The sequence below is a fragment of the Topomyia yanbarensis genome, chromosome 2, assembly GCF_030247195.1.
Source record: "Topomyia yanbarensis strain Yona2022 chromosome 2, ASM3024719v1, whole genome shotgun sequence".
Taxonomy (NCBI): Eukaryota; Metazoa; Arthropoda; class Insecta; order Diptera; family Culicidae; genus Topomyia; species Topomyia yanbarensis.
The window spans coordinates 10,265,867-10,279,244 of NC_080671.1; the positions used below are offsets into that span (position 1 = coordinate 10,265,867).

The 13,378-nt window shown below is 34.5% G+C and overlaps 1 protein-coding gene across 11 annotated transcripts in view; it reads left to right on the forward strand.

The window, feature by feature from the left end:
* Window positions 1–7,438, forward strand: part of LOC131683395 (uncharacterized protein DDB_G0290587-like) — a 147,157-nt gene extending 139,719 nt beyond the window's left edge. For 10 of the 11 annotated variants that reach the window (XM_058965329.1, XM_058965332.1, XM_058965337.1 and 7 more), the window contains one exon: window positions 6,571–7,438. In XM_058965329.1, coding sequence (XP_058821312.1) covers window positions 6,571–6,975 — 405 coding nt within the window. In that variant the 3' untranslated portion in view covers window positions 6,976–7,438. The remainder of the gene's footprint in view (window positions 1–6,570) is intronic. The other variant, XM_058965338.1, reaches the window with a different exon arrangement.
* Window positions 7,439–13,378: the final 5,940 nt, after the last annotated feature.

Here is a 13,378-nt window from a genome sequence, read left to right on the forward strand (position 1 = left end):
CGAGGGGAAACACCCCGCCCCCCTCTCGGCGGCCCTGTACACTAGCGTGAAGGCAACGGGAAGGGTAAGGTGGTCAATATTTTCAAGCATATGAAGCTGTCAAAGTTCACACAGAAATATCTGGTTTGGCATACTTTCTGTACCTGTGGTTTGAAAAGCGACATTTTCATTGCAACCAAGACCGTCAACTAGGAAATTTACATGAAAGAATGCATGAAAAACCCATTATGGAAAAAAGGACATGAATCGATGAATCGATAGCTGGTTGTGAATTCACCTCTCGGGCGTCGTTGATAGTCACTCAGTTCGGACAGATACCAACGGAAAATAAGCGAAAAAAAAGAATTGACCGTAGCACCATTTGAAATGGATAGATCATTTGAATTAACAGCACTAATAACGGTAAGCTTGAAGCTAGTTGGCACCGCCACACGGTACTATCTTTGATTTTAGGCCTGAGTTTAGTCCGGCCTAAGACGTTAGTACCTGTCATTGCAGAAATGGCTGCATCCTGAAGCCAAATGAAAACAGTGTAAAAGGCCGCCATGTTCCTCTTGCATACATCTCAATAATTTGAATCAACTTTTCGAACTTTATGTGCAATATTATGGCCCATGTTGCACACAAACCATATGAGGGCAAGTAAGCAAGTTTTATCCCGTACGAAAAACAGGTGTAATCGAATTTTAAATGCATTTTTTTAAATATTTCTTATCGTCCTATATCTAGAAGGTGCTACACGCTCATTTCAAAACGCCACATCGAAGAGTTATATTGCAGGTTAGCAGAAGTCGAATCATATTGAAATAAACTGTCGAACTAAATTTTATAATTGGATTCAGAAATGAAAATTGTTTTCGTTCGTTGAGTGAAGTTTAATTTGCTCACAATTTTTTAGTTATTTTTACATGAGGAAAAGAATATATAATCACAATTTGTTCCCTTTTCTAGTTGTATCTTCTCACAAAGAACACCATAAGCAAGTGGAAGTTTATTTATATTTTTACTGCTTTTGAAAGAGTTCAAAACTAAGATTGAATAAAAAATTGCAAATGAAGCCATGCCATATAGCCTAAGTAACACTTTTAAATATGACGGCAAACAAACTGTTACAAATATTCTCATTTTGATCGTTAGTTAAATGTTATCGGAGCTTGCTTGTATTGTTTCGTAATTTATAATTTTCTAGCATATCTTGAACGATTTGTATTTCCGCTGTAGTACAAATTTTCGTTTAATTCTTTATGATAGAACAGATATGCACAGGGTATGAAAGAGCAGTGAAAGCTGAGACTAGACAGATGACTTGGCAAAATGACGCACAAAGTTAAATATGGAAAAATCGCTTAAATCGTGTCGGAACTTCAGGGGGTTGTGTAAGGTATTATCGGCAAAAAATTGGATACTTTAATTTTTTTTCGATGCAAAGATTCTTTGTCTTTTCAGTCAAGAGCCACATCGAAATCTTGTTTTGCGGTGTACACCATAACTTAAAATCTACTGGACAAACGTCTCAAACATTCGCACAGTTGTTTTTCACAGCACTTCACAAGTAATTAAGGGAGCTTTTATTTTTTGGTCGATTTTCGATTTTTTCGTAGTACTTTGAAGCCAAAGTCCGATTATTGCTAAAACAACGATTAACATGTTATTGTAAAATAATAATATTTAGCAGTTTGCAAAAAGCTCTTGTAGCCTGGGCAATGATGTGAAGAACAAAAATTGTGCAAAATTCAGAACGATTGGTCCAAGAAATTTTGTCTGCATCCAGTATCAGGTTCAATTTGTAAATTTATAATTGTCAATTCATTATCAGACAGATGGCAGACTATAGGAAGTAACTAATTATAATTTTTATTAATTAAAATTACTGGACTTTTGGTATATCAGGCATTATTGGATAATCGTGCTGATAATTTGAATTACTTCATTTTCAGCAAAGTAGGTCTGCCAAATTCTATATGCATGGTTAGTAGACTAGTTGGGTAGGATGGTATAATAAACCCCACCAGGCTAAAATTTCAGATTTCCATTCCATGGACGACATAATTATCTGAAGCAAATAAATAAATTTTATGGCATTTTGCATGTGTTGCAGAACAGCAACTGATACAAACTTTTCAAAAGATGTAAGCTGCCACTCTTTTTCTATAAGCATGATTTAATTTGGAACAGTCAGATTTGGCTGAACTGACAAACTACTAAGTGTAATGTTAGAGAAGCTCTTCAAGCCCTTGGAGTGGCTAGCGCCTAACAATACAACTCTATAACGTTCTCGATAGTATGCACCATCATTAGCAAAATAACGTTTTAGTCAATTATGGATCTTAAATAATAAATTGTTTAAGCGGTTACTCCACTGTAGAATTTTAAAACAATCGATTTTTTATTTATTAGTCTAAAATGTGCTATAGGATGTAAAAAATGATATCCCAAAACATGGAGAACGAAAACAATTCAAAAATATTATTTTCAATTTTGCCGCAACGCTTCTTATGTATAACCCATGTGTACTGCAAACTTTAACTGCGTTTTTCTCGAAACCACTGGCCGGAAATGTAACTCGAGCAAATGATTTTAGTCGCTTTGAAATTTTCACAGTATATTCAAAATTGATATTTCTAGTCACGTAAGCAGGATTAAATTTTTTATTGCTTACCTTTTTATTGAATAACGATTTTGTGTAGATTTTTATGACATTCTCTACGTTTTTTTTTCTCAAAACTGCGCCATTTCGCTTAAAATCAAAATATCGAAAAAATCCTGCGTACATCGCTATTGACATAAGGAATCAGAAAAACTTAGTTTTTGGCGCTAGGTCAAAAATCACGGGAGATAGATTTCCGACCGTGAACCCCTTCCAAAAAACGCGCATGAGGTGAAAATGCTGCAGAGCCGCCATCTTGTGATGAAATTACTCGAAAAAATTATTTTATTTGATACAATACTTATGTTATAAATCCCATTCAACAAGATGTCGATTCACCATTTTATTGAACAATAAAAAAATTCTCGAAATAATCAGACTATTAAATGGCATAAACAGTTAATTTTAAATTAACTTTATTGTACAGTTTTTTAACATAGCCGTGTATTGCTGATCAGAACGCAGCAACGCAAATGGCAGCATCATGTTACCGGAAGAAGACAAAATATGCAAAAATTTGTCATGCTTCTCTTGCATATATTTCGTTATTTTCAATCCTCTCTTCGGCTTTCTTCTGGATAAATATGGCTCTCTTTTCTCGCAATAAAGATGGCAATAAATAAGCCAGTTTATCAGGTAGGAAAGACAAGCACTGTCGAACTACACTAATAAAATAAAATGCCAATTAATGCGTAGAAAACTACGCATTTTCAATAAAAGTGGAATAACCCATTAAGTGGGTAAAGAGTTCGTATCCATAAATGAATACAGCTCTTGTACGTCAACCTTGGTATGTTTTACACTTTATTTTTCGCAGAACTGTTACAACAAAACGCGTGAAAAATATCCATTCATGAAAATCGCGCCAGAATGAAAAATACTGTCAATAGAATTATTTCTGAATTAAAAAAACGCAAAATAACATTCATTTCACATTATTGTCTCCTTAGCTACTTAACAAAATAAAACCGCCAACTGGATATATTTTTAATGGCTGGATCTTTTGGCTGCTCTAAAAATGCCAAACGCATATTTGCAACATCCTCAGTCGTTTAAACAGCCGTTTTTTATGAGCATTGCCGAAATGTTCCGTTTCCGCCACGTACTCAGATGCAGGTCGGTAATTTGCAGCTTCCGCTACGAACCTTAGTTTGCAGGTTAACTCGCTTAAAATAATTTTTAATGACTTTTCACTCATTATTAATATCAGTATATCCATTATCTCATCGAGTAGTTGTGAAATGAATAAAAAGCACCAATTGTTATAAGCAATAAAATACCCATTTTTGACATCTCATAAAATGGGTTAAGTTTTTTTTACCGTGTTTATCTACCCGCATTTTTTTAATTCCTCGTTCTTTCCTTCTCTCTACACGCTTGATTCCAATTGCACATCAAAGGGTTACAGTAGAGCACGTTTGGATAAATTGAGATCTATTCAATCAATTCAGATCAAAGTTGTTTTTGTGAATTAGAAACAGAACTACAATAAGAATTGTTTTGATTCTTTTCTTTTTGTTTATCGCTAAGAGAATAAGCGGGACCATTTAATTCGTTAATATAAATCGATAACATATTTTCACGCATGATTGCCCATATATCTATTGTATCACACATCAAAGAAAGTAAATAACGGAAGAAAATTATTGTTTTTAGGGGATAGATCCAAACAAATGACATTTGGATATAGATCGAAAAATGCAATATTTTATGAATTTACTTACACTGGTCGTTAGCAAATTGAATCAGAATGTTAACAGCTTAGAAATTAGCTCCACAAATACCCTAAACTAAGAGTAAATAATTGATTTTAAATATGTGCAATGTTCCAATAAGAATAAAATCACATAAAACTTCTGAATACAAAATGTTTTGAAATTTATTGTGAACACAACGGTGATTAATATATTTATTTCGATTTTTGGCATAAATCGTTCCAATTTGCATTGATGCATTATAGAAATATAACTATATTCTGTCTGCCACAGCGCAAAAAAAAAATTAAATATAACGCTCGTGAATATAAATGATCATTCTGTCAAAGTGTAATTTTCTGTTTGATCTTTGTTTACTTTTTATTTAAACCTCGCTGAAAAACGTATATAATTTTAATTCGCGGACCTTCATTGATAATTTATCTTTATTCCAAACTTGTGAAAATTCACTTGAAACGAAAATAAATGTTCTCCCCCACGTCGATAGGTATCATGTTCAATTAGAATGACACTCACAGTTAATTTTGAATTCAAATTGGAATATTTTAACCATTTTTTTTAATCAAAGTATGAAATCTCGACAAACATATAATTCCGGCTTAAAAGCCAACTGTTAAAATTCTCTTTGAAAGGGAATTCCGGACAAACCGTTTCTCGCCAATCACAGATGTTGGCAGTAAACAAAAGAGAAAATTTGTCTCTTCCATCAACTGCTATGAACTGTGTTTATCCAGTGACGGTTTGTCTGGAATTTCCTTTCAAAGAGAATTTTGACAGTTGGGTTTTAACCAGTAATCATATTTTTGTCGAGAAATAACTATCATGGCACCAATTACAACCGATGGTTTAGCCACCTCTAACTCGACGAGCGCCTATTCAAACTAAATAAAAACATGCATATGTATATCAATTTATTTTCTTTTGTGCATATTATGTCACTACAAAGTACTGTACATCATCGGCCAACTTTCAACTATCCAACACGTTAAAGTTCTATGTTCAGAAACATATCGGCAACAAGTTGACAAAATTGTTCTCAAACCCTATGGAACGAGATATTTGACGAAGAAAAGCTATTTTACTGCAAGAAAATATCGGAATGCATTTATTCATTTTCTTTAACTTGAATTTGTTGTTTTTTAACATTGACGTGTAACGCAGATTAGAACGCAGCCATATAAATGACAGCATCGTTTGATTAAAGCTTACCAAATATTTTAGGCCGGTTTAAAAGTTAGTCCGGCTTAAAAACAGTTAGTACGGCTTTGTGCTTACGGCCATAAGTGTATGCTATTATAGTTATCCACAAAAGTGTTTATGCACTTTACATAATGGCAGAGAACTTTTTTTCCAATAGATTGCCAGCTTAACCGTTTCAGTGTTCGAAAAATCTATGATGATTGTGGGTGCCCTTATGCTATACCACTCGGGCCCTTAATTTCTCTCTACAGCCCTGCTCAGAAACTAAACAATTTTCCGAAATTCTGAAAACACCATTATGAAGTGATTTCCGAAATCAGTAACATTGCATATCAAACTCTGTTAATCCCAAAATGGAGTTTGTCATAACAACGGCGATGTGTCGTCATATGGTTCAGCAATTAAATTTAAGCGAAATTGTGGAAATTTCAAAGAGAACTTTTTGTTTAAACTACATCCCAAGTGGTGCTAATGAATAAAGCTTTGCTGTACGATATCATGATGTTGTCGAGGAGGATTTTAGTTATGCTGTTCTATTGGAAACACAATTCTGCTTATTCTTATCTGATGATCTAAAAATCAAAATCATAAATTGTTAAGCATTGAATACTATATACAAACATTTCAAGCACGTACACTTACATCGCACAGAAAAGGGCGGTTACGGAAATAGCACGTGGCAACTTCCCATTTCCCGCATCAAAATTGTGAAGAATCCTATCTGTCTGTACTGAAAATTAAAGTTATTGAAATGAATACGAAGGTTGCTTCCAATTCAAGGGAAAAATTTTAGTTTTCCCTATCTTCGGGTAGACGCCATTCAAATGCTGAACTTGGGGTACCGAAGGGATTATCAAATTATCAAAACGCACAAGCACGCCATCTCCACCTTACATTGCGCACATCACAACCAGCACCAACACGTTTCTCTTTTCCTTCTTCTCTTTCTTTCCACCCCCGCACACCGATATCGCCTTTCCGTGTCGGCGTTTTGTGTTTCCTCCACAGATCCAACCGGCACCAGCAGTAGTTCCGCTCCGTCCGATACCGGTTCAGGGTCAGGTTCAGGTTCAGGTACTAGCACAGCGTCCCCCATCGCCGTTGGTGCCACCGCAAGCACAAGCACAACCCCGACCACAGCAACCCCAAACTCAGCCATCCGTTGCCGTTGTTGCCAGCAGCAGCGGCATGACAACCCCGAATAATGTTATCGATAACTTTTTTATTCCACCCGGCCAGGGCGGAGGACCGGCAAACCCAAACGGAAGTCCCTTCGTGGGACTGTTCAATCAGCTCGGAACCAAGTTGGCTACGACGGCGGACGCAATCGCCGGGATGCTGCGGAAGACGGTGGACGTGATTGTGTCATCGCATCTGCAGGCCCACCAGCGGGCACTGAGAAGTTATAACTGAAGGAAGGAAGGAAGGAAGCAGGGTGGTGCCTTGGTCTTGCCGTTTTAGGCATTTTCGGGGAATGCGTATGGAATTCCGTGTTGTTCGACGGATGGCAGCAGCAAGTGTTAGTAACTTATATACATATTCTGATTAGGACGTTAAGATTTTACCGTATTTGATAAGGCTTTTATTGCAAAGAAAACTCCTCAGCAGCGTATGAAGAAGTCGGGGCAAACAGATAGCAAGTTTAGACAATTGCCGAAAAGATTTTATGGGAATTTGAACTTAAATTTCTTCCGGGGAAATTAGGTGTCAGAAAGGTGATTTTAGAAAAATTTAAGAAAACGTTGAAGGACGGCAATTGAACTACTTCAGGTTCGAAAAAAAAAACAGGTCGATGATTGTGAATGTATGACGTGAAGGAAAGCAGCATGAATAAATGTTACAATATTATTCCAATAAACACAATATTATGATTCGAGTTATGATTTCTGTCTATCCGAACGAGTTCCCGTCATTCCTTACAAATAAAAAGAAAGCAAGCAAACTATCATCCTTTCAGCTCAACTAATCTAATATCAGTTCCTGACGAAGGAGTGGAAGAATTTATCATCTTCCAAACCAAGGCAAAGTTTATGTACTACATTCTGTCATGGAACTTGACTATCTATCCAGACTGCCTTTGCAGCCGTTCTCAAGCGTATAGGACGATAGCATTGCTAGAATCTTGCAGCTACCGACACCAGAAATCCTTCCCAACAAGGAATTAAGCATATGACGATGGACCATCAGCGCATTATCTCGGTGTCAGGCTTCCAATTTCAATGGGTGCTATTAGCCGGAATTAGGATTGACTGCTTGGCTTCCACCCGAGAGCGGTGATAAGGTGTTGGAATTATAGTCTTGGCTTTCACTATCCTGAATCGAATAGATGGCGATGAGTTCGGAGGTGATACGAATACGTGTCGAGAGGTGCGTGTGTGTTTTGACCTGACACATGCTAGGTGTGGGCTGCTCGGTTCACATTTTCAGTTACAATCAGAAAATTTGATGTACGGTAAGTTTAAGGTTTTTTTTAATGATGACATTCCTTAATCTGAGATCGTGAAAAATCTGCCATAGTCAGCTTCCTCTGTGAAAGCAAGGAACACAATTATTACAGTTAGGTTTCTGTTTTGTTCAGCCCCAAGCTAAAAAGACGATGGGAGTAAATTTTCCTGTAATTCTATTTCACTCAGGAAACTTTTCTGAATAATAGAGATGCTGAATAGGAGTAATAAGATCAAAGGGTAGCATTATCTTATTTCTTGAAACGACGAGGGTAGATAAAGGAGTGCAAAATAAGATAACTGAGAACTTTTCCATTATTTCCAAGACAATGGCCCTTAATTCATTTGGTTAAGCTTGTTGTGGTAGAGTGAATTATGTATGTCTTAACAGTATATTCTTGAAATAACAACATTTTCATTCACAATTCCACTCGCACAAAATATTGCCATATTTTGTGAAAGATGCCGTGACGTTACTATAGGTTTTGCTGAGCTACATGCATAACCAAAGGCGTTTAAATTATTTGATTGGAACTAAGCGTGACTAAGGTTCCTCACTCATATTGACCTTACGTGAATGGTGTTGGTTTTGGAATTTGGTGGTTCCTATTTTCTTTTATTGTTTTTAGCTTTTGACTTTTCATTTCGAGAATTAAAAAATTTACATTTTTGCATTTGACTTAGTTAATAGAAATTTGTTACTGCTAGTTACTGACGAGATGAATTCGAAACACAAAAAATAAAACTTAATTTTAGTTAATAGAAATTTGCTATTGGATTCTTGTTTACTTTTTTCGGTTACCCATCTGTTTTCCGTTGAACATTCCCAACTTTGGATTTCGTCTTTAGTTCACATTTTAAGTCTGGACTGAATTTTAGTCTTTGAACTTTTGACTTTTACCTTTAACTTTCGACTATCGATTTTTGATTTTTGATAACCGTGTTTTCAATTTCTCAATTTTTCGTTTTCTTGCTTTTTTTGATTTTATGATTTCTCGATATTTTAATTCCTTAATTATTTTATTTTTGACCTTCGATGTTTCAATGTTTCGATTTTTGGATTTCGTTCTCTCGATTTTGCGATGTTTTGAATTTCGATTTTTGAGTTTTCGATTCATCGATTTGATTTGCGATGTTTCGATTTTCGAGTTTTTGATTGCTGAATCTTGCTTTTTTAATTTTTCCACAGTTTGATTTTTCAATTTTCCGGCTTCTCGATGTTTTTAGATGCTTCGATTTTTCGATTTGCGATGTGTAGATTTACGATTTTTGATTTTCGAGTCTTAAGGCTTTCTAGTTTTCGGTTTGATTTTCGATTTTTGGTTTTCTCTCGAATCTTCGATTTTTCGAATTCTTGAATGGCGATGTTTCGATTTCTTCATTTTTCGTTTTCTTGCTTTTTTGATATTTTAATATTATGATGCTTAGTTTTTTTTTTGATTTTTCGATTCTTCGATTATTTGACCTTAGATGTTTCAATGTTTCGATTTTTCGTTTTCTCCAATCTACGATTTTTTGCTTGTTTAGTTTGCTATAATTCGATTTTCGAGAATTCGATTTCTCAATTTTTCGTTATCTTGCATTTTTGATTTTTCCATCGTTCGTTGTTTTGATTTTTCGATTTTCTCATTTTTGTTTTTTGATGTTTAGATATTTTGATTTGCGAAGTTTTTTTTGATTTTTGATTTTTCGTTTGCTCGAATCTTCGATTTTTCGATTGTTTGATTTTCGATGCTTCGTTTTTCGATATTTCGATTTCTCAACTTTTAATTTTCTTGCTTTTTTGATTTTTCTGTGGTTCGATGTTTCAGTTTTTCTATTTGCGATGTTTTGATTTTCGGTTTTTGATTTTCGATTTTTGACTTTCGACTCTTAGATCTTTCGAGTTTTCGATGCAACGATTATTTGATTTTCGAATTTTTGTTTTCTCGAATCTTTTATTTTTTTTTTTTCTTTATGGATTATTTTAAATATTTTATATGCAAAAGTATATTTTTCCGTCATATTTTCGATTCATGGATTAGTTGATTTTTTATGTTTCGATGTTTCGTTTTCTCGGTGTTTTGATTTTAAGACTTTTTGATTTTAGATGTTTCGATTTTTGATTTTCGAGTTTCCAATTTCTAAGTTTTGAAATTTTCTGAATTTTTTGATTTGCCGATTTTTTGTTTCGATTTGCAATGTTTAGATTTTCGAGTCTTCCAGTTTTGGAATTTTCGATTTTCTCGGATCTTTGTTTTTGATTTGTTGATTTCTGAATTTTTAATGCCTTTTTGACCTTTTGATATTTCGATCGTTGATTTTTGATTTTCGATGTTTCGATTTCTCGATATATTGATTTGCAATGCTTTTGCTTTCAATTTAAAATTTTAGAGTGTTCGAATAATCGATTATTTGCTTTTCGATTTTATGTTTTCTCGATCCTTCGATTTTTTTATTTTCTCGAAAATTGAAAATCGAAAATCGAAAATCGAAAATCGAAAATTGAAAATTGAAAATTGAAAATTGAAAATTGAAAATTGAAAATTGAAAATTGAAAATTGAAAATTGAAAATTGAAAATTGAAAATTGAAAATTGAAAATTGAAAATTGAAAATTGAAAATTGAAAATTGAAAATTGAAAATTGAAAATTGAAAATTGAAAATTGAAAATTGAAAATTGAAAATTGAAAATTGAAAATTGAAAATTGAAAATTGAAAATTGAAAATTGAAAATTGAAAATTGAAAATTGAAAATTGAAAATTGAAAATTGAAAATTGAAAATTGAAAATTGAAAATTGAAAATTGAAAATTGAAAATTGAAAATTGAAAATTGAAAATTGAAAATTGAAAATTGAAAATTGAAAATTGAAAATTGAAAATTGAAAATTGAAAATTGAAAATTGAAAATTGAAAATTGAAAATTGAAAATTGAAAATTGAAAATTGAAAATTGAAAATTGAAAATTGAAAATTGAAAATTGAAAATTGAAAATTGAAAATTGAAAATTGAAAATTGAAAATTGAAAATTGAAAATTGAAAATTGAAAATTGAAAATTGAAAATTGAAAATTGAAAATTGAAAATTGAAAATTGAAAATTGAAAATTGAAAATTGAAAATTGAAAATTGAAAATTGAAAATTGAAAATTGAAAATTGAAAATTGAAAATTGAAAATTGAAAATTGAAAATTGAAAATTGAAAATTGAAAATTGAAAATTGAAAATTGAAAATTGAAAATTGAAAATTGAAAATTGAAAATTGAAAATTGAAAATTGAAAATTGAAAATTGAAAATTGAAAATTGAAAATTGAAAATTGAAAATTGAAACTTGAAAATTGAAAATTGAAAATTGAAAATAGAGGTGTGCGCCGCCGCGCCACGCCGCCGCCGCCGATGATTTTTACACGCCGCCGATTTCAGGAAAAAATGGTCAGCGCGCCGATTGCCTTTTTTGTGCTGCGCCGCCGATCATATTTAAGCTCGCGCCGAGTCCATATTTGACCTGAATGTGATGAGTGAAAGAATTTTGGTATACTCTTTGTAAAACGATAATCTTATTGGATGTAATACTTTTGTGTGATTCTTACCATTACCAATCTTAAGGCAGGATATTGTAGTCCATATGGAAACCAAGGTGCTTTCGAACCGCACGGCAATTCAACTGTCTGCGGTTTGCTTATGAACTGTGAATTTATATAGTGTTCCGCGGTTAAACGACTGGACATGCGAATATCAGCCGAATAGGTCGGTAAGAGGTATTAAGATATTCAGAGGTTAAGCAATATACTTGTACTGATCATTTCTTGTTTTACCAATCAATCAACCGATATGATAATGGAATAGCCTGGACAGTATTTTTTCTGACTTCCTACTCGCATAGTCATCCGGAACGCAGCAATCAATAGTCAGTCAGTGGAAACCATAATAGTTCCTACTGTCGAATTCTCAGTAGTTAAAGACACAGTAGAATCACCATTCTACTCAAATTTGCACGCAAGCAAGGCTCGTATAGCGATTGCTGAACATCTACTGGCGATGTTGAAAACAGGCCATGGGCACGTCACGTCATGCCTTCGATATAGTATTTCAAGCCGTACGATTTTTAACTTTGGTCTGGCAGTCCAGAGGGTAAGGCGTTGGTGTCGTATAAGCCACCCGTCGTGTGTTCGAGCTTCCGCCAGGAAGGATTCTTAGAAGTCAGTAGCCTCGTAAAACTAGCCATGCAATAGCCCTGCACATTCCTAAAACCTGGCTGCAAAGCCTGCCGAAATGAAACTTGGAACGGAAAACTAGTGCTAGACATACTTCTGTCAGCATAATGGAAGGATTTCTGTAAGTTTACAACTGGTTCTCTCTAGAAAATTCATCCGCCTTTCAATTTTCTTATCTTTTGTTTCTCTTTTCCTTTAAATTACCGAAAAGGCCTACAAAATCGATACAGTAGAACTTTGCCGTAATCGAAACTTAGTACCATATTGGCCTATTGTTCGAAAGTGATTCGATGTTTAACCTGTATTAGAAGCCGCACCATTTTGTAATTTTTTCACGCTAAGGATCTTTTTTCAACGAGATACGGGGCAAAATATTGAGTGCGGTGTGTCAAACGATGAGAGTAGCCCAAAAAATGTTCCGTTAATTTCTATTTCAATATTTCAGCAAGAAACATTATTGATTATCCGTAGGATCTCGTGCACGTGACTTTCTATTGAGAGTGGAGACCTTCTTTCGTGGTGGGGATACAGTTGACTACTAGTCTTCATAGTTAAAGCTGTATTGGTGCCGACGGTCGGATGTTGTATTTTGCTTCTTGCATTTGCGCGTGAGCAACGTCGCCTTTTTATTAACGTCCTCGCCGATAGTGCTAACAGTTAGTTTTGGGGTGCTGGATGCTGTTTAGCAGTTGTCATTATGTCCTGAACAACTGTCACAGATTTGGGAACCCTTTGTAGGTATTTGTATGGAGAACACTGTTTAGATCGGTATATCGTAGATGAGTCGGTAATTCGCTGAGATGCATTCTCGTTTGTATCTGTATCTTTGTATTGCGCAAGAATTGTTCATGGTGTGGCGTCTGATGTTAATACATGCGCGTAGGAATTTGTATGTTATGGGGACATAGCGTGGTTTATTTAATAGTTCCGTGATTTTTAGTTGAATAGTCGATCCGCATTCTCAGATTATTGTAAAAAAAATTGAAAGACCCACAGCTCGAAAAAAATGAGTAGGCCTTGCATCGAGCGGTCGTGGAAAAACTTGTTGCTGTCACAATTCTCGTTTTTTTACCGAAGTTGAATTTTTAGCGAAAAATTGAGTACTCAAGTTCATCATGGAGATTGATTACTTGCTGTTCATGCTTTATGGACGAAGAAATGGATTTCACACCGCCTGGA